This window comes from Otolemur garnettii, unplaced genomic scaffold, assembly GCF_000181295.1.
Source record: "Otolemur garnettii isolate 467f Iridium unplaced genomic scaffold, OtoGar3 scaffold00049, whole genome shotgun sequence".
In the NCBI taxonomy this organism is placed as follows: domain Eukaryota; kingdom Metazoa; phylum Chordata; class Mammalia; order Primates; family Galagidae; genus Otolemur; species Otolemur garnettii.
This window is the reverse complement of record NW_003852444.1, coordinates 12,567,988-12,589,083: the sequence shown is the minus strand read 5'-3', so window position 1 is coordinate 12,589,083 and position 21,096 is coordinate 12,567,988. Positions and strand designations below refer to the sequence as shown.

The 21,096-nt window shown below is 34.8% G+C and overlaps 1 protein-coding gene across 6 annotated transcripts in view; it reads left to right on the top strand.

Annotated features, from left to right (window-relative positions):
• MKLN1 (muskelin 1) overlaps window positions 1–21,096 on the top strand; it is a 318,843-nt gene that overhangs the window by 185,246 nt on the left and 112,501 nt on the right. For 5 of the 6 annotated variants that reach the window (XM_023514182.1, XM_023514183.1, XM_003791612.3 and 2 more), the window contains 3 exons: window positions 3,330–3,399; window positions 18,831–18,973; window positions 20,212–20,300. In XM_023514182.1, coding sequence (XP_023369950.1) covers window positions 3,330–3,399; window positions 18,831–18,973; window positions 20,212–20,300 — 302 coding nt within the window. Of the gene's footprint in view, window positions 1–2,364; window positions 2,387–3,329; window positions 3,400–18,830; window positions 18,974–20,211; window positions 20,301–21,096 lie in introns of those variants that run through there. The other variant, XM_023514185.1, reaches the window with a different exon arrangement.

Below are 21,096 nucleotides of genomic sequence, written 5' to 3'. Positions count from 1 at the left end.
ATGCTGCTGTGCTCTCTTAAAATTGGAAAGTTTTTAAAAGTGACTCTAAACCCCTACAGTATATTTAAGTGATTTTTGGCAAAGCTATATTTTTATAATATACTCTTTAACTTTCTATAACCATAGATACTTAAAATTGATTTAAGTCAATCCTTACTATACATTGGGAATTATAGTTTTTTATTGTATAGTTTCTTGTATCTCCTACATTTTATGTTATGTGCGTCATTTAATGTATTAAACATAGATTATACTCCCCTTGGACATAGATACCAGTTCTGTACTGTAATGGTATTATTCCAGCGGTGTTCCCACATAATGGAAGCTCTGTAATAATTGATTGATTTTGTGTTATTACTGACTACTGTGTAGGAGGAAGATTATACATGATACCTTGAATGAAGGATGTGAAGGCTTTTCATAGAATTGTAGAATGTTAACAGTGATGTTTCCTAGAGTTGTGCAATTCAACTGCCCTGATTAGAGCTGGGAGAAATTTGAGACTAAGGAATTCAGCCTTTGCTTCTACACTGCAGATAAAGGAACTAAAGCCCTGAGAGATTATGTAATGGATTATCCAACCAATTAGTGGTCAAGTTCCAAGGCCTTCTGATTTCCAGTTAAAGTTGATTTTTTTTCTAAATCCATTTTTATCTCATCATTCAGCAAAAGGGCACAGGTTTTAGAAGGGTGTTTTAAAATCTACAATACCAAGGAAAATCATTACAGGGTTAATCCTTCTATGCTCTTTTAAATACTTTGCTTTACTGATTTTTCTTCATATAAAAATTAGAGGTAGCTTTTGAGTATCAAAAATTTTAAATTCAAAATTGGCTGGATACATATCCTGAGCAGCTGTTATCAGAAAAAATGTTAAATACTCAGTTTTTTGCTCAATTGCTGCTGTTTATTTTTAAGTATTCTTTGGAGCAGTAATTTGAAAGGTATTGCTAAGCAGGCTTAGGGTTTGAGCATATTTAATTAAGAAAGTTTCTCTCTTTCTCTTTCTTTCTTTCTTTTTTTTTGTGAGACACAGTCTTACTCTGTTGTCTAGGGTATAGTTACCATGACATCAGCTTAGCTCACAGCAACCTTAGACTCTTGGGTTCAAGCAATCCTCCTGCCTTAGCCTCCCAAGTATCTGGGACTACAGGTTCCTGCCACAATGTCCAGCTAATTTTTCTCTTTTTAGTCGAGATGGGGTCTCACTCTTGCTCAGGCTGGTCTCCAACTCCTGAACTTAAGCAGTCCTCCTGCCTCAACCTCCCAGAGTATTAGATTTATAGGCATGAACTACTGGCCTGGTCCAAGAAAGCTTTTTAATTTGCTGACTTGAACCCAAATTATCCAATAAATTATCTTTTCATGATGAATTTTAGTAGTTTGTTCTAATATTTAGTTGGTAGTATGTATAGGTACAGTACATTTAAAAATATGCAAAATAGAGACATAACGTGGAAAAAGTTAAAACTGTATTCTATTTTTCAGTTACCCATATGTTGCACTATACATTTTTATAGTTCTAACAGAATTTACAGCCTTACCTTTGTAGTCAAAGAGACCTAAACTGTTATTATTTTTATTATCTTTAGTTTTTATCCAGCATTGGTAGACATGAAAATATGTATTTAAATATTAAATTAACCTGATGAAAATACTGTAGGAAGTCCTCAACCAATGCCTCTCCCTTTTCAATTCTTTGTGACCAGTTCTCAATTATTATTTGCATTTTAAATGTGTTTTAAAACAGCAGATACTTAATTTAACCCTAGATCAATCTTTACTATTTGACAAATAACAGTTTGTGTATTGTCTTGTATGTACATCTTGTATAACTTTTTTCTTTGCTGCTTGTTTATCTGGATGATAGTATAAGTGAATTAGATAAATAAAAGGGTGTTTTAGATGCTAGAAGCAGAAGCAGAGATTCCTGCTACCAGTTTCTCTTTTCTATGTCCTGGTGTGCATGGTCTCTAAAGATCTCTCTCTCCCATTTCTGCCTCTGCTACATATTTGTTATATTACTGACTGGCTTATTCTTTCTCTTATTCTTACTTTGTGTATCTTTTCTCTGTTTCATTGGCTCTTTTACTTACACAGTTTTGTCTTATAATTTTATTTTCATACTGGTCCATCTCATCTCCAGTTGTATGAGATAGCCAGCCTAGATTAGCTATCATTAGGATAGTTGTAAGGGAAAATCATAGGCAAAATACATCATTGCCTGTGATGTTCTTTAAGCAAAAGTTGTGGATGGGATATTGTCCGTTTTAGAAACCAGAGATGGTGAACTGGTAACATGATTGACACATGCAGTATGAGTGGTTATGTTTCCTGCTTAGTACTGAGGAACAGAAGAAGGAACGATTATATATCACTAGTGATGGTAAGTTTTATTAAGTCTGGGGAAAATATAAGAGAGGATAGTAATGATATGTTTTGTCTACTGTGGTGATAGGCTCTCTTACCATTGATTGAGGGCCTGATGTTAACTGTTACTGCTGTAAACTAGTTTCTTACTTGCCTTGGAGGAGAGTGGAAATGGGTTGAGAGAAGGAACACTGTGGGAAGGAGAATTAAAAACAATCTAGAGTTGACTTTATATTTTGAGATATGACCTGTCATTAAGCATTTATTACTTTTTTCCTGGATTTTTTTTTTTTTTTTGCAGTTATTTTTATTTTTTGGCTGGGGCTGGGTTTGAACCTGCCACCTCCAGCGTATGAGGCTGGTGCCCTATCCTTTTGAGCCATAGGCACCACTCTTTTTCCTGGATTTTATTGCTTTGCTTTTTACCTTAAGTTCTTAAATAAATTCTTAACTTTTTGAATATTTAGAACCTCCACCTCTGTACATTGACTATCTCCTTATGTTCACCACCTCCCTGCAGTGACCTAATTTTCATAGACCAGACATGAATTACATGCACTCAATGGAAGTTCCTTATGTTGACCACTTCCATGTGTTGACCATATTGCTACAGTTCCTTGAATGGTCAGCTTAAAAGAGGTTCTCCTGTATATATCTAAAGTTCATTTTGTCACTTAAAGTGAAGTAGAACTTCTTTATTTTTAAATACAGTTGGCTTATGAAAATACTTTTTTTCTCCATTGTTGGAAATGCCACCTTTATCATATTACAAAATTGTACATGTATATTAGAGGATTTCTGTGCTACTGCTTCTCTTTTATTTCCTATTCTTATTCAAGTTCCAAACATTATGTAACTTTGTGATAATTTTAGCATCTGGTAGACTATTCCTCTTTTTGCTTATTCATGTTCACTTATTCTTTTAGTTAATTGCTTCAATTTTCTTTCTTTTATTTCAGGAACATTTTAGTGGATAAACCAAATGACCAATCTTCAAGGTGGTCTTCAGAAAGCAACTATCCTCCCCAGGTAAGATTATATGTAGTTCTTGATGCTGTGTAGAAGTTATCATTTAAATTGGCACTTACTCAGCTGACATAAGTTATCTGGAATCTGTTAGTACTTTATTTAGTCTTTTGAAATTTTATTTCTTCTTTTTTTGTTTATTTAAATTTTGGAAGAATTTTTACGTCATAGGCAAATGCATTGGAATTCATATTTTAGAGGGAGTTCTAATGATTTAAATTTAAAACTAAATTTCTTGATACCTTGTGAGGAAAACATTAACTGAGAAGAACTGTAGGATCTGTTGTTGTGATGAGAGCAGAGGTTGTGACCTCTCTTGCATTTATACTGAAGTCATTCTGTGAATGTTTAAGGAAATTTTAGGAATTTAAACTTTGGCTCAGTGATTGCCTTTGAAGAAAAGAAACTTAATATAGTTTATTGGTTATTTTACTTTGCCTTTGGTAAAAATAAACTTAATATGGTTTATTGGTTATTTTACTAAAATAGTATATTTAGACAGTGTCCAGACCAGGCACTAAATTCCTTTTCCTTGATCAGTGGTATCTAAGGCTGTTGAATTTAAAAATAATCATTTAAGGTACATTTATGTCCAAATCCTTGAAATCAATGCTCTGATACATAGAGCAGATGAGTAAATAAAACTTACTTTAATTTTTTTATTCCAGTATACTTGCTTTTTCCTTTTATATATATATTTTTTGTTGTTTGCATACCTGTTTGGATCACCTAGTATTTACATGTTTTACTGCCAAATACATGTCTAAGGAATATATATTTATAATTTTTATATAGAAAATAAAGGATAAAACAAATAACTTATTTATACTCATCAACAAGTGTCTTTAGAAATAGAAAGTGACTACACCTTTGAAGTCTCTTATGTTATTATCTTTCCTCTAATCTTTCCCTAGTAACTATTATTTTGTGTTTTGTTAAGCATTACCTTACAATATTATTTATGTATAATATATATAATATATAGATAATGTACTATGGTTTTTTTGGGCTTTGATTTTATATAAATATAAATTGATTCATTCATTTATAAATCTTTCACAACTTGTTTTTTTTCTTAACATTGTCGTGTTTATTAATGTTGTTACATAAAACTATAGTTTGTTCGTTTTTACTACCATATAGTATTCCTTATATGAATGTGCTAAAATGTATTTATCTGTTTTGCTGTTGATAGGTATGTGGGTTTTTTGCTATTATGAAAACAGCTACCTGCTACCTTGCAGGTACCTATGAAAAGGCTACCTTGCACATTCTTGTGTATTGTTTCTTGGTACACATGCATAAGAGTTTCTTTAGGGTGTGTACCTTGGAGTAGAATTGCTGCATGATAGAGTAGGCATGTGTATGTTGAGGTTTATTAGGTCATGCAAAGTAGCTGTGTGATTTATAGTCTCACTGGCAATGTTATGAAAATGTTGCATCATGTTCTCATCACTTTTATGGCTGATTTTTAGATTTTGCCTTTCATTTTTTAGCTTACTGTGGTTTTAATTTGCTTTTTCCTATTTACATTCAAGCCTCTTTACATTTGTTAATGAACTTATGTTGTATTTTTAATAATTTTTCTTGATTTATTTTACTTAATTTAAGTGTTGTGCTTGTGTTCTTTATTCAGTTGTTTTTAATTTTTATGAATGAGTTTTTTCTTATTTTTTTCTTTATCACTGAAACTATGGTAACTTTCTTATTGTGAGATTTCCTTCATTTGTTATTGAAATGTATTTTTGAAGGCAGTAGATTTCATTTATTTTTTACTTGTTTGCTTACTCATTCAAAACTTATTTAATAAGCACCTATAAAGTGCTGTTAGGAATATAGCAGTGAATTAAGCATTTCTCTCCTTTTGATGAGCCAAGAAATATCCTGAATCAATTAACATTTAATGTGATAAGTAGTAGAACAGAAATTCTATGAAGCTTTTATAATTAAGGAGACATAATTTATCATGGAAATAATAACATGGAGTCCATTTTTCTTTATTGTAATTATGACCCAAATATGATGAGGATTCCATGTGGCTTATCTCAAAGGACAACATTCTTATAAAAGAAAAAAAGTAATGAAACAATTCTAATTTTTACTTAGTTTTATGAGAGATTGCCATGCTGGAAGAATGGGTATAGTTTTAACATATGTGTATAAATACGTAGCAAAGAGTCTTGCGATTGGAATGGTTGTGAGCTGTGATACTTACTAACAACTTTTGATTTGAAAGTTCATAAAAGGGCTAAGTTAAAAAAAATACACACATATACATAATGTTTATGAAACCTGGAACCCTAAAGCAATTCATTGTCAAGATAAGGATGAAACAGAAGAAATCCCTACTTCTGAGCAACTATGGGGAGAGTTGTATTGGCATTGGCATTGAGTAGGAGGAGAAAGGAAAATGAAGAAAGCCCATCCCTGAGAAGGCACAGCTGTGTATTGGTCTTTGTTCATACTTCATACTCAAATTCTTGGTACCTGACTCTCTATGAAACTTCAAGGTATGATTTTAGTTTAAAGTGTATATGGATGAGTAGGGCTCTTAAGGTTCTCAGTAGAAGCAAATGCAGATCTTTTCTGGAAATAGTTGCCCCTCATTTCTAGGTCTCAGGTAGTCTCCACAAAGCATTATTCAAGCAAAGCGAGAGGTATACACGTAGAGACAATTAAACACAAACTACAATAAAAATCTAAAGGTTCCCCCCAGTGGTTGACTGACTTGAGCCCCTCTTGGTCAAGGGGATCCCCTAAAACTGAGTTGCTAGCCATGAGAAAGGAGATGAGACATCAGATATGCCTCATTACATCTCCCTCCCCTTCTTAGAGACCGCCTTTGTGACTCCTCAACACTTGATAGGCCTAAGGCTATGTAAGGCCTACCTGTAGGTCCTCAGCATCCATAATAAACCACTTGGGTCTGTCTAGTATTTTGTCTCTCATTAGCAAACCCTTAACTCAGTGATTCCTTGTCATTGACTCCTGGTCTTTTAGACAGAGCCTAACTCTTTGAGCCAGTTGTCAACTAAAGAATCTTTAAACTTGTCTGTAACCTGTGGGTTCCTTCTTTGACATGTCCCATCTTTTTGGGCCAAATCAATGTATGCCTTCCATGTATTGATTTATGACTTTATCTGTAATTCCTGTCTCCTTGATATGTATAAAACCAACTGTAACCTTACCACAGCAAGTCTGTTTGCTCAAAGCTTCTTGGGTGTAGTTCAAGGTCATGGTCCTCAAATTTGGCTCAGAATAAACCTCTTTAAATTATTTTACAGAGTATGGCTTCTTTTCCAATGATATAAACTTACAAGGAAACAAGTTATGTTAAGACCATAGAAACCCACGAAAATTTTAGATATTGGAATTGAAATTACTATTAAGTTAACTACTTATCATATTTAAGGAAATAAAAGATATCTTCAAGGAATAGAAAACTACAGAATTATCTAGCAGATTTGAAAAGAACTGAATAAAACCTTTAAAAATAAAATATAATAAAAATCAATTTTGACCAACCTTCCCACTAAGAACAAATAGAAAAGATGATATAGGAATAAAATGGGGGAAAAAATGACTAGGAAAATAAAAACCGAAAAATACTTTTGAAGGTAATGAATTGAAAACAAAGTAGTAAAGAGTGATGGGGCCAATATTCAGGAGACTATGGGAATCCTACTTTTAGTTTCACATTTCTGATTCTTGATTCTTAAAGTGCTAAGAGGTTGAGAAGCTGAATAGCACTTTTTTTTTTTTTTTGAGACAGAATCTCACTCTGTTGCCGTGAATAACTTCAAACTCCTGGGTTCAAGTCATCTTCTCACCTCATCCTCCCTAGTAGTTGGGACTACAGGCATCTGCCACAATACCCAGCTAAATTTTCTATTTTTAGTAGAGATGGAGTTTCAATCTTGCTCAGGCTGGTCTAGAACTCAAGGGATCCTGCCTTCTTGGCCTCCCAGAGTTCTAGGATTACAGGCATGAGGTACCATGCCAGGCTCTGAATAGCACTTTTGACAAACTTTTGGACCAGGAAGATAAAGATTAGAAGCTTGAACCTTGAGTTTAGTGGGATTGTAGACTCTTTCTGGTCTGGGATAGGACCACGAAGGTATGTGTGAGAGGGGAGGGTGAACCTGAAATAGCCTTGCCATTACAGGGATTGAAGCCTAGTCTTACATTATCTTAGCCCTTGAAATTGGATTAAAATAATCAAGAATTGGGCAGTGCCTGTGACTCAAAGGAGTAGGGCGCTGGCCCCATATGCTGGAGGTGGTGAGTTCAAACCCAGCCCTGGCCAAAAAAAACTGCAAAAAAAAAAAAAAAATCAAGAATTGGTGATATTGGCTCAGTACCTATAGCTGAGTGATTAGGGCACCAGCCACATACACCGAGGCTGGTGGGTTCAAACATGGCCAGGGCCTGCTAAACAACAATGACAACTGCAACAAAAAAATAGCCAGGCGCTGTGGTGGGCACCTATAGTCCCAGCTACTCGGCAGCTGAGGCAAGAGAATTGCTTAAGCCTAAGAATTTGAAGTTGCTGTGACCTGTGATGCCATGGCTGACAGAGTGAGACTCTATCTCTAAAAAAAAAAAAAAAAAAAAAAGGATTGGTAATATCCTGGGCACTATGCCTGCAACAGAAGATATACTTCTTTTGTAGGAAGCTAATGTCTTAGACATCTAATTATTTTTAGTTTTTCATATTTGGTGTCTATCAAATATAGCAGGGCTTATGGATAGTGGGAGTTCTAGATAACAGGTTTTAAAATAAATGTCCTTACTATGTTAAAGCAAAATAGGAAACAAAAGTTAATATTGAAAATTACAGCAGAGAACTGGAAACTATGAAAAAGGAGCAAAATAAAAATGAAAAATACCCAAAATGCAGATTGTACTTGTGATAATAAAATAACAATGTTTGTATGAACACCTTTAAAGTGGCAGTACTATTATTGGCAGATATTGCTGAGAAAATAATTGTTGCCAATAATATTAATACGGCATATATAAACAAAATTAACTTTTTAAGTTTATTCTTAATAATGAGCTTCAATCTGAACTAAAGAGAGTACTCATGATATATAAACTAGTTCTATTTACTTTTAAATGTGAAGAAGCTGTATTTAGTGGAGCATTGGGAATTGCCTATTCCCCTGCACTTGTTTTGAGTTCTTTAGAATTCTTCTCATGATCATATGGTAATCATAAGAGTTAGGATGCCTGGGTGGTGCCTGTGGCTCAGTGAGTAGTAGGGTGCCAGCCCCATATACCGAGAATGGCGGGTTCGAACCGGCCCCAACCAAACTGCAACAAAAAATAGCTGGGTGTTGTGATGGGCGCTTGTAGTCCCAGCTACTCAGGAGGCTGAGGATCTATTATATAATAACTAACATTTACTAGGTCTCCAACAGGTCTGAGAATCAGAAAGAAAGAGGCCTCTGAGAAAAGATTATTGTAAAATTCTAGAATTAAGAGCTTCTGAGGGTCTTTATTAGAATCTACTTTGGATATGATGTTGTTCTGTTTGGTTAGTTATTTCTTCATGTTTCAGGTACTGGAATCAGCTTGGTATGTTGGAGGTCATAGGTGGAAAAGATTTAACATTAAGTTGATAACTGACAAGGTGTTATTAGGGAAAATATAGAAAATTAAGTAGCAAACAGGAAAACAAAATTATAACTTTTGGGGGTCCTTAGAGTAAGGATAGATAATAATGTATATTTCAGCGGTCTTTAGTATTGTCCAATAAACTTTCTGCAAAGATGGAAATATTCTATAATCTGCACCATATGATGCATTAGTCATTAGCCACATTGGGCTCTTGAGCACTTAAAATGAGGCAAGTGCAACTGAAGAGTGAAGTTTTAAATTTTATTTTATTTTAATTAATTTAAATAGCCTTTGTAGCTAATGTGTATTTATTGGACCACACAGATCTAAGGCATCACTGTATTGGGATATACTGTTTGACAGTCAAAGTGCTTAACTGTCAGTAAGAAATGTTAATTATGTTTAGTATATACAGGTTATGCATACAAGGAAGTTAATGGTGCAGGTTATCCAGAGGAAGGTGGAAATCAAACTCAAAGCTTCTCAGCCACTCTTCCTTTCCCAGAATGAGGGAAAACTATTTATGTGTATGCAAAAGTGTTAGGGCGTATGGCGTTTTTGGAAATGGCATACCAGAGTAAATGATCCCTAAACATATCTCTCTGAATAGGGTATAGATGGGTGAATATAGCTCATTTTCCATAGGAAAACCTTGTCTACCCAAAGGCACGTAATAGCCTTTAGAGTTGGAAGTTACTTTTGCATTTCACTAATATCTTATATTGTATTGCTTAACTTCCTCAGTTTTCCCTTCATCTTTCCCAGAATACCTAAAGTGTAACAATGATTTTTGGTTCTTATCCTCATTTCTCTACTTTTTGGAATTTTGCCAGGTTTTAGCAGTTGTGCCAGGTACAGTTTTGAGGGCTGAGAATCTGAGAGGGTCTTAGATGAGTGTCTCTGACTTGGGGTCTTTTCTGATGTTGCAGTCATTGTATATCAACCAGGACTGCAGTTACTTATTTGAAGGCTTGACTGAGGTTAAGGATCTACTTCCATACCTTTAGCGGGAGACTTTATTTCCTTTTTGTTTGTTGGCAGGAGGCCTCCTTTCCTTGCCACCTATGCCTCCGTATAAAGTGTTTGAGTGTCCTCCTGATGTGGTAGCGGACTTCCTCTAGGGCAGGTAATCCAAGAGAAGAAGAGGCAGAAGTCTCAATCTCTTTGATAACTTGGCCTGAGGCCTGTTCAATTTTTTTCCTTTATTCTGTTGCTCTATTTTCAGATCTGTTTGCTCTGTCATGTCCTTTGGCTGTTACATCTATCCAGTAACCTTTTTATTTCAGAAAAATTTGTTTTTTTACTTTTAGAATTTTAATTTCTTAACTCTATGTTGAGTTTTCATTCATTGAAAACATTTTAACTTCATTGATGATAGTTGTATAATAGTTGCTTTAAAACTCTTGTTTGTTCTAGCATCTAGTTTGTTTGGGATTGGACAAGAATGTTTTTATTTTCTCTTGAAAGTGTATTCCATTTTTATGGTTCACCATATGTTGGGTGATTTTGGATTGCATCTTGGATGTTGTAAATGTTAGCTGTAGAGCTTTGATTCTGTTATTTTTTTGCAATGAGTCATGCTTTCTTTGTTAAGACAGGTAATTTTCTTCTTGGGTGACAGCCCCTTTTTCAGCTTAGGTGGGTTTTGTGTGTGTAAGTGTGTGTGTGTTTTTCACTTAGGTGTTTTGTCTGTAGGGGCTGCTTTGAGTCTCTTTTCTGCATGTATGAGATCAGAGATAGGGTAGCCAGACTTTGGCTGGACCAAAGTCTGGACCAGCCAGATTCCCTCCCTGGCTCTTTCCCTTCTGGGATTCTCCCAGCTTTCATGGTGTCCAGACTTTTCCTTCCTGGTTCCTAGGGCAGAAAGGTTGTGAGTTTTTCTGCATTTGCTCCCGCTGCTGCTGATGTGTCTGCTGTAAAGAACACTTAGCCCTACACTCAAAGTTTTGGTGGTAGGAACTTTATAGCTCTGTGGCTCCTCTTCTTCAAGGGAGCATGCACTTCTCACCACAGTTTAGTTTTGTTCACTCAGTATCCTGAACCTTTGGATATTTGTTTTTTATATTATATCAAGATTTTCGAGTTGTTTTCTGCTTTGGTATGTATGTTGGGAAACATTTAAAGGAATAATAACATCCACTACTTCAGGGATTTGGGAAGAAAGGTACTTACATGTTCTGGTAAAAATTTGAATTGTTACAGGCCTTTTGAAATGCAATCTTGCAAGGTTTATTAATATAGAAAGAATGCGTACATTACCGAGTGCTCTTCCTAGGACTATCTTCCTTTTAAAAGTATCAGTATGTTAGGATGTTAGATATCACACAGATACTTAATGCAGCAATTTTTGAGTCATATAATTCTGGGGGAAGAAAGAATACCTATTTACATGGGAATACTGGAATACATTTTTCAAGGAATATTGGCAGCCATTTAGAGAAAATGAACTGGCTTTATACCAGTTTAGTTAGAAAGATTTACCCTATAAAACAAGAAAAGCAAGATCTAGAGAAGCATCTACAATAAGGAGGAGTGGGGGAAGTCTTACCTGAATAATGACTTCCCCTTCTACCCTCCCCGCCAAAAGGTATTGTACACTTATAAATGTGTGCATATACATGTTAAATTTGTTTGTAGTACTGTGACTCTAGATCAAGCTATAAAGAGGCTTATGCATAGTTGTTAACACTGATTATTTAAGAGGAGATGAAAGAACAAAAAAATAAAATAACTGTTTTCTTTTAAAAAGTTATTCCCATGTGAATAAACTACACATGTGGTATTCCACTTATGTCAACTATGTCTTTGTCTGAAAATGTGCATAGACTTAAATTGAATTATCTTCAAAATGGTGGTGGTAATTGTGATCGCAGGATGGTGAAATTTCGGTGATTTTAATTTCTCTTAAATTTCTTATGCTTTACCCTTTTGATTTTTATTTTAAACTGGTATTTGTGATTTGTATAAACAAAACTTAAAGCCATTTTATTGTGATGGGGACAAATATTTTGATACCTAATGAGAAACATTGTTGTTATTTCTGGATCATCTGTGGTGGTAGAGAGTAAATGGAGCATGAATGAAAACCCCATAAATACTTTAAGGCAGTAATTTCACCCTTCTTCCTCATCAGATTTGTTTTGTAGGAGTTACTGATATTGCCGTCTTTCAAGATGACTGCCAAATACTCTACGGTTGGTTAAAATGTATAGGTTGTGATAGATGTCTTGATAATTGATTTTAGATCGTAACTCTTCTTTTGCAATTATAAGCTCTTTCCAAGGTACTTTAAGCTAATAATATTAAGTAATAGTCTTTCTTTCTGGGGCCAGAGAGGGCATGTAAAGTTACTTAACAAACAGCAAGCATATTCTTCTTTGGTATAACCTCACCAGGTCATTGCAACAGGAAATCTTAAGGAAGTGATATTGCAACTTCAAGGCCTCTTAGAATTCTGAGACAGCCATTCTCTGAAGAAAGACCATCTGGACTTCCTGAGGGTGAAACCCAGCTAAGCCCAGTCTCCCTATTCCCTGCCCAACTAAACCCATTAGTCCCTTAGCCAACCCCCCAGCTGAATATATAACTACATGAATGAATCCAAGAGATAACAATGGAAGAATTGTCTAGAAAACCTACAGAGTCATGAGAAATCATTAATCTCTGTTGTTTTAAGACACTGGGGTGAGTTATTACACAACCTCAGACATACATAAGTATATAGTTGGGGCTTGTCTAGTCTCATTTTCATGTTCCTAACCATTTCTTTACCAGTCTTTCCCATCATAGTAAATGATATCACCAGTTACCCTGTTATTCAGAATTCAACTGAAATCATTATCCTTGATACTCTCCTGCTTCCCTCCCTACTTCCAATCTGTCACCAAAACCCTTCAGTTGTTTCTCCAATATAGGTCAAAACTTTTTACTCCTCTCCATCTTTATACCAGACCTGGTCCAAGTCTCCTTCATCTCATCTCTTTTCCTGAATTATTGTAATAACATCCTAATTGGACTGCCAGTTCTTCTAGTTTATTCTCCACAAAGCAGATTGTGTCTATATGTGTGTAAAAGGGTTAATCAGATCATGGCTTTTAATCACATTTAATGGATCCAATTACGTTTATAATTCAAACTTCATATGTGATGGTTAGTATTAGGTATCAGCTTGACTAGATCGAGGGATGCCCAGTGAAGCATTATTTCTGGATGTGTCTGGGAGGTGTGTCTGTCTCTCCATCTCTTCTCTTTCTTCCTTCCCTCCCTCATTTTTGGAGGGTCACGTCTTTCTTCCTCCGCCCTTGGACATCAGACTCCAGGTTCTTTTGCCTTTGGACTCTGGGAGCTGCGCTGTGGGCTTCCCTAGTTTTGAAGCTTATGGACTTAGACTGAGCTGTGCTACTGGCTTTCTCAGTCCCTGCTTTTCACATAGCCTGTTATGGGACTTTGCCTTTACAGTCATATGAGCTCTTTTCCTTATAAACTGTATATACAGTTTCCTGTATAAACTTTTGTATATACATCCTTTTGGCTCTGTCCCCCTGGAGAGCCCTAACTAATACACCATGCAGTAATGGCACAGACTGCATCATCTGGTGACTGTCTGCTTCTTCATTCTCAGCACATACCATTCTCTGCCTGGCTAACTAGGCTTCAACTCCACTGGTGTTTTAACAGTACCTAGAATTGCTTTTTTGCCTGGCTGGCTTTATATAGTGGGTTGAATAGTGCTCCCCCCAAAAAATCCCAAAAGATGTATGAAACCTTGGAATGTGACCTTATTTGGAATACAGGTCTTAGGAGATGTACTTTAGGATCTCTGAATTGAGAACATTTTTATTAGGGTGGCCCCCAAACCATTGATGAGTGTCCTTATTGGACATGTAAAAGAAGACACAGGTATAGGGAAGAAGGTTGTCTGAAGACAGTGGCAGCGACTGGAGTTATTCTGACATGAGCAAAGAGACACCAGGAGCCGCAGATACAGGAAAAGACGAAGAATCCTTGCCTAGATCCTTTGGATGGAACATGGTACTGTTGACACCTTGATTTCAGACTTCTGGCCTGCAGAGAATACATTTCTGTTGTTTTAAGCCACCCAGTGTGTGATTATTTCTTATGGCAACCTGAGGAAACTAACACACTGTCTCATCCTTTAAGTCTCAGTTTCTTTGAGACTTTTACTCAGTCCTGGATAAAGCTCTAAAGTGAGCTCCTCTATCACATTTTCCTTTTTTATCTCATCCTGATTCTTTATCCTAAACTAATTATTTATATGATAAAAACTGAATTTTAAAATCATATTTTTCACATTGAAAAACCTCTCTAGGCTGAAATTTTGAGCAAGTTTTGAACACTAAAAATTTTTTTCATTTCTTAATTCTGTGGCTAAATTAAGGACTGTCATGATAATTCTTTATTCCTTTGTGTGCCCCCTCCCATTTTTGTTAGCGATGTGGTTCATTAAGTTTTATTTTAAAATTGATATACTAATACCCTTATATATATGTAACTTAAAGGTTAGTAAGTAGGTTTTAAAATAGTTTTCTAAAATGTTTATTCTTAATGAATTTTATTTTTTACAGGTTTTATTAATGAATATGTAGCATTTATTTCTCCAAATTAAAAATAATGGGAGCCTACTTAACTATGGAATAAAACTGCTTAATTGATGCATTGATACTCAAGAGTTAGAAAAATGGAAAGTAAAAAAATTATCAGTAAAGATAAGATACGATTAAAACATTCAAAAACTTTGGCTGGGCACAGTGCCTCACTCACATCTGTAATCTTAGCATTCTGGGAGGCCAAGGAGGGAAGGATTGCTTGAACTCAGGAGTTTGAGACCAGCCTGAGCAAGAGTAAGATCCTATCTGTAGTAAAAATAGAAAAATTAGCTGGGACTTCTGTAGTCTAGGCCCCTACTTGGGCGGCTGAGGCAGAAAGATTGCTTGAGCCCAGGAGTTTGAGGTTACACTAAGCTAGGCTGACTATGCAGCACTCTTAACATGGGCACCATAGTGAGACTCTGTCTCAAAAAAAAAAGAAAACAGGTGGCACAGGAAACTCAGCAGGTAGGACGTCAGCCACATACACTGAGGCTGGTGGGTTCCAATCCAGCACGGGCCAGCTAAACAACAAGGACAACTGCAACAAAAAAATAGCCAGGTGTTGTGGCAGGTGCCTGTAATCCCAGCTACTTGAGGGGCTGAGGGAAGAGAATCGCTTAAGCCCAAAAGTTTGATGTTGCTGTGAGCTACGACGCCATGGTACTCTACTGAGGGCAACATAGTGAAACTGTCTCAAAAAAGAAAAAAGAAAAAAAATTTTTAAAAAGTATTGAAAAGGTCTTTCAGTCAGACCATTATATTTTACTTTAGAGACTCTAGATTTTGTTTTATTTGTAATAGCAAATGTAAAATTTGGTTATTAATATAAATTACATGTGTACAGACAGATGCTTTATAATGGATTTAGGGGTGTAGTAGGCGGGGTAAGGGATAGTGTATAACATTGTATAAAAGCCTATTTTTACTAGTTACAGTGCTGTACCCGACTAACCAATTGTCAGGATAAACTGAACATCTAAACGGAGTCTTTAAAGGATGACCAAAAGTGAGAGGAAGGAGAAGAAAGGGGGGGATGGAGTGTGAGTTAGTGAGGAAGACAAAAAGATCTGAATAAGTGCATATCTACCTATATAGTCTGTTAAATATACAGTTGTGTTCTTAGGAAACTGAATTACCAAAGTCACATTACCATACCTATTGGTATTAAAAAAGGTTGACTAAAGAATATTAATTTCAATTTTCCTATGGCAATTTTGTTCTATAATAAAACATTTTAATATCATCTTAGAGTATAAATGTTATGTAAACCTAGGTAGTCTTTATCAAGTAGTGGTTAAAGCTTTGGCTTTGTGATCAGTGAATCAGTAGGAATGCTTTTAGCTTCACATAATGAAAGGTCCTATTATAGTGTATTAAACAAGTAGATATTTTGGTGGTAGTTTTCTATATAAGAAGACTAGAGAAGATTAAGTTACTGATTTATAGAAAATAAATATGGGGTAGGGAGGGTGCAGTCAGTGAAATCCAGACTGTGGGAAAATCTTGAGGGCAAGCAACTGAGTTTCTTCTATTCAAAATTTAAAAAGAAAAACAATGAAATTGGGAGATACCAATGGATTAAAAGTTACTTAGGAGATATATTAAACATTAACCTTATTTGTACTTAAACTGAAAAAAAAATTTGTAGGACAGCTGTGGGTTTGTGAACACTGACAGGCTTTTTGATGACATTAAGGAGCCACGGTTAATTTTTTTCTGGCATTATGATATTTTTAAGTCTCTATCTTATAAATATACAAAGGTATATGCAAGTAAAATAATATATCTTGGATTTATATTGATTACAGTGCTTGTGAAAGCAAAATGTACCCCTTTACAAACATTTACTCATATCTCAATTGAGCAGAACGTTCTCATTTATCTACCCTTGGCTGGAAGATGACTAGGAATAACTGGGCTGGGAATGGAGGTTGGGTCAGCTAACCAACAGTGAAGCCAGAGGCGGAAGACTGATTTTAATGTCTGCTCTGCTGTTTATTAGCTGTGTAACTATAGACAAGTTATTTAGCCTTTCAAAGCCAAAATTTCTTCATCCTTAAAAGGAGGTTGAGGAAGATAACTAGTATTATTAAAATATTCCTCCTCTCCTCTTCCTACTAATGAAATAATGCATGTGAAAGTCAAAAGTGTAAGTAAAAGATAAAAGCAGTGTACTGAACAAGGAGTTACTGCTCAGAAAATGTTAGCTTCCATTATTTTATTTGCTCATTTTTTGAAGTAAAAATCACATAATATAAAATTATTCACTTTAAAATGCATAGTTTGGTGACATTTAGTGCCCTTACAGTGTTAAGCAACTCTACCTCTCTCTAGTTCCCAAGTGTTTTCACTGCCCATAGGAAATCTTGTGCTCATTAAGGAGTCTTTCCTTTCCCCTTGTAACCCAGCTCTTAGCAACCACTGATCTGCTTTGTGCATTTACATTTTCTGGATATTTTATATAAATGGAATTATATAAAATCTTTCTTTTCACTTAGCATGTTTTTGAGGTTAATCCATGTTGTAGCGTGCACTAGAAATAACTACATTTTGTTGGGCCACTCATCAAGTAATGGACATTTTGGGTTGTTTCCACATTTAGTTGTGAATAATACTGCTGTAAATATTCATGTACTACACATGTTTGTTTGAGTCCTTTTTTTTTTTTTTTTTTTTTTTTTACGTTTTTTGGGCATATACCTAGGAGTGGAATTTCTTGGTTATATATGGTAATTCTATGTTTAACTTTTTGAGAAATTGCCAAACTCTTTTCCACAGCGTCTATGCCATTTTTGCATTCCTACCAGCAATATATGAGAGTTCTCATTTCTCCACGTGTTTGGCAATACTTTTTTTTTTCTTTGCAGTTTTGAACCCGCCACCTCTGGCATATGGGGCCAGCACCCTACTCCTTTGAGCCACAGGCGCCGCCCAATACTTTTATTTTTTGTTTTTATTATAGCCATCCCAATGTGTGTAAGTGGTATTTCATTGCATTTTCCTGATGACTAATGTTGTTGAGCATCTTTTTATGCCTATTGGCCATTCGTTTATCTTCTTTGGAGAAAAAGCTACTCAGATCCTTTGTTTTTGAATTAGGTTATTTGTCCTTTTGTTGTTGAGTTGTAAGAGTTATTTATGTATCCTGGGTACTAGATTCTAATTACCTATGTGATTTGCAAATGTTTTTTCCCATTCTGTAGATTGTCTTTTCACTTTCTTGATAGCGTCCTTTGGTACAAAAGCTTTAATTTTGGTGAAGTCCATTGTATTTTATTTTTCATTTTTTGCTACTTGTACTTTTGGTGTCATATCTAAGAATCCCTTGCCAAATCCAAAGTCATGGAGATTTTGTTTAAGTTTTTGTCTTTTTGTGTAAGTTTTTTAAGGTTTTAGCTCTTACAATTAGGTCTTTGAGCCTAAAGGATTGATTTTAGATCAGTTTTGATTCGAGTTAAATTTTCGTTGTAAGAGATAGAACCACTGAATTTCTTCTTGTCATTACTGTTACCTAAATTACATTATAAAGTCTCTCCAACAAAACTTCTGTTTTTCAGAATAGCTTTTTCCCCTATATATTCAACCAGTGGTAATTTCCTCCTTAATTTTCACAACCAAAAGCACTTTGCATAATGTAAAAATGTTTCCTATTTAACTGATTCCATTTTACTCAGTGTATAGTAGTAAAGTTTGAGCTACGTTGCGTATATAGTATGTTTGGGTTTTTTAATTTATAAAATTGACAGAGGTGATTAGAAAATCTTTAAGTTTGTTTCTGGGTTTAAAAATATTATCACTGAGTTTAAACATGGATTTAGCTATTAATGTATAGTTCATGGCAATTTATAATTGTTATTTTTGCATTTTAATCTTGTTTTATTTGGATATTCCTAGTCTGGTTATATTTTGAATACCATTCCTTGATTAAAAGTTGTTTCTCTAGTTCTTTTTATCCTCCTTCATCTACACTGTTCAGGATAATGTAGTTTTGGGGATCTTTTAGTACAAAGAGTGGTGATGGCATGATAGCCTTTTAAGGCTGTCGTGTACTATTTTTTAGCCCTAAAAAAGTCTACAGAGTGCAGAGTGGACAGCGTAGACCGTACACATTTTTCTTTTACCATCAAATATTTTAACTTTTAAGGTTGTCTAACTATTTGTTTTAAACAGAGGAGGATATAATTTGGTTATTTCTTTTTTTAGTACTTGATTCTGAAACTTGAAAGGCCTGCTATAGTTCAGAATATCACGTTTGGAAAATATGAGAAAACTCATGTCTGCAATTTGAAGAAGTTTAAAGTCTTTGGTGGAATGAATGAAGAAAATATGACAGAGCTGTTGTCTAGGTGAGTTATGGTTGTGGGGAGGAAAGGGTTCTCTTCTAAACAGTCTGTAGTCTTTATTTAATCACTCTGTAGCTAAATCTTCATGGTTTCTTTCAGGGAAGAAAACAGTATTTCTCCTATTCTGTTCCTAATGCTTTCTTTGGATACTGTGGCTTTAGTTCACTTTTTAAACATTTTAACCACCAGACACTAGTTAATATTTTTACCAAAGAAAAAAAGATCAGATTTTTTTTGGGTTCCCCCCCTTCTTTTTCAGTTATATTTTTGAACTGTTAAAGACTTTAAAAATACTTTCAGCTTTAATAAAATTTTTACTATAATATTCCCTCTAAAAATACAGACTCTATCCAAAGCAGTAAGGTTATTGCCCTAATCCAGAAGTATTATAATATTCTAGGAGTTTTAATGTAAGTTGGAGACTAACAAGAAGAAGGTTCTGTATATGAAAAAATATGTGACTGCACCTACCTCTGAGCCTGCCATTGGAAGGGGCTCACTAAATTTGAATTTTAACAACCATAGACTACCAAGAATAAAGATGTTAATTTCCTCCCCACCTAATGAAAGATCAGATGACTAAAGGAATAGACAAATAAAACGTGGAGATTTAGGGTATATTTGTGACATGGTATGTTCCATTAACACAATACTTCCTAGAAGTAAATTTATTTCTATACTGCATTTAAGTCATGACAATATTTCAGTATATAAGGTAACCTGAAAACAAGTGACTTTCTCATAAATGCTTGTGTCAATTCTAGATGTTAAGCAGAGATGTGTTATGGGTTTATTTTTATTTAGGATGAAGCACATCCTATTCTACAGAGTAAAGTTGTTTTTGAAAATTCATTAGAGTATCAATGGAACATTGGTATCTCAGTCAGAATTAAATAATTCTTTGGCAAATTCTAGTATTTGGCTTTGTTTAAGTTGACAGATATGAGACAGCTTACTCTTTGAAAAATTTATGTCATATTCATTCATACATTAAGGACACTGGGTCCTGCACTGGACCATGCACTGTAGATTTTTCAGTAGCCTTCATATAATTAAGAGACCATAGTTACAAGGCAGCTGATTTGAATGTACAAGTTTTGACCTATATTCCTGCAGTCAACTCCTTGGCCACATAGTTTTAGTGTTGATTTAAACTTAAAAGCTGAGTATGATATTATTCTATAGTTTAGTGTTTCCTAAATTACGAGGTGACATTTGATAGCCTTTTTTTCCCCCCACAGCGGCTTAAAGAATGATTATAACAAAGAAACATTCACCTTGAAGCACAAAATCGATGAACAGATGTTCCCTTGTCGATTCATTAAAATAGGTAAGGTTTTAGCATTTATACTATCAGTCAACAAACTACAGCCCTTGGACCAAATTCTGTAAGCCCTGTGTTATTTAAAATAAAATGTTATGGGGACATTGCCCCTCTAGTTCGTTTACATATTGTCTGTCTGTTCTTATGCTACAAAGGCAGAGTAGAATTACTTACAAGAGACTGCACAGTCCGCAAAGCCCCAAAAATGTACCGTTTGGCCCTTTACAGAAAATGTTTGCTGACTCCTGCTTTATGTAAATTCATTACTAAGTGGCAGTTATTTCAAGTGGGGCCTTTTTTAAATGCTTTCTCATTTGAAAGTTTTCTTAGGGGAGGATCTTGTGGGGTCTAGTGCTTTGATTGCCTTAATATCATAGAAGGTTTATTGGTTGTACTAATGTGGTAATACTATAAAACCAAATACTGAATGGTTTCCTTAAGGAAATATATTATGGTTATTTTCTGTTCTGTTCTTTTATATTTTATCTTTTATGGTATTTAAGCAAAATATTAATTGGGACTTCCTAATAGTAGACACTTAGGAGCCCATTGGAATTTAGGATATTGTTATTAGATAATATTATTAGATATTATTGGATATCTAATAGATAATATTATTAGATAACTTTATATTTCTGACTTTTCTCTTAAAAGATACTAGTACTGGTCTGCAGTGTGTTTGCTTTTCAACTCTTTTCCAACATTCTCTTGATAAACTTTTTCTTTTTTTTAAGTAATATAAGGAAAATATGAAACTAAAATCATGAATGTTGGGGTAGTATTTTTAGTTTATCACCATATT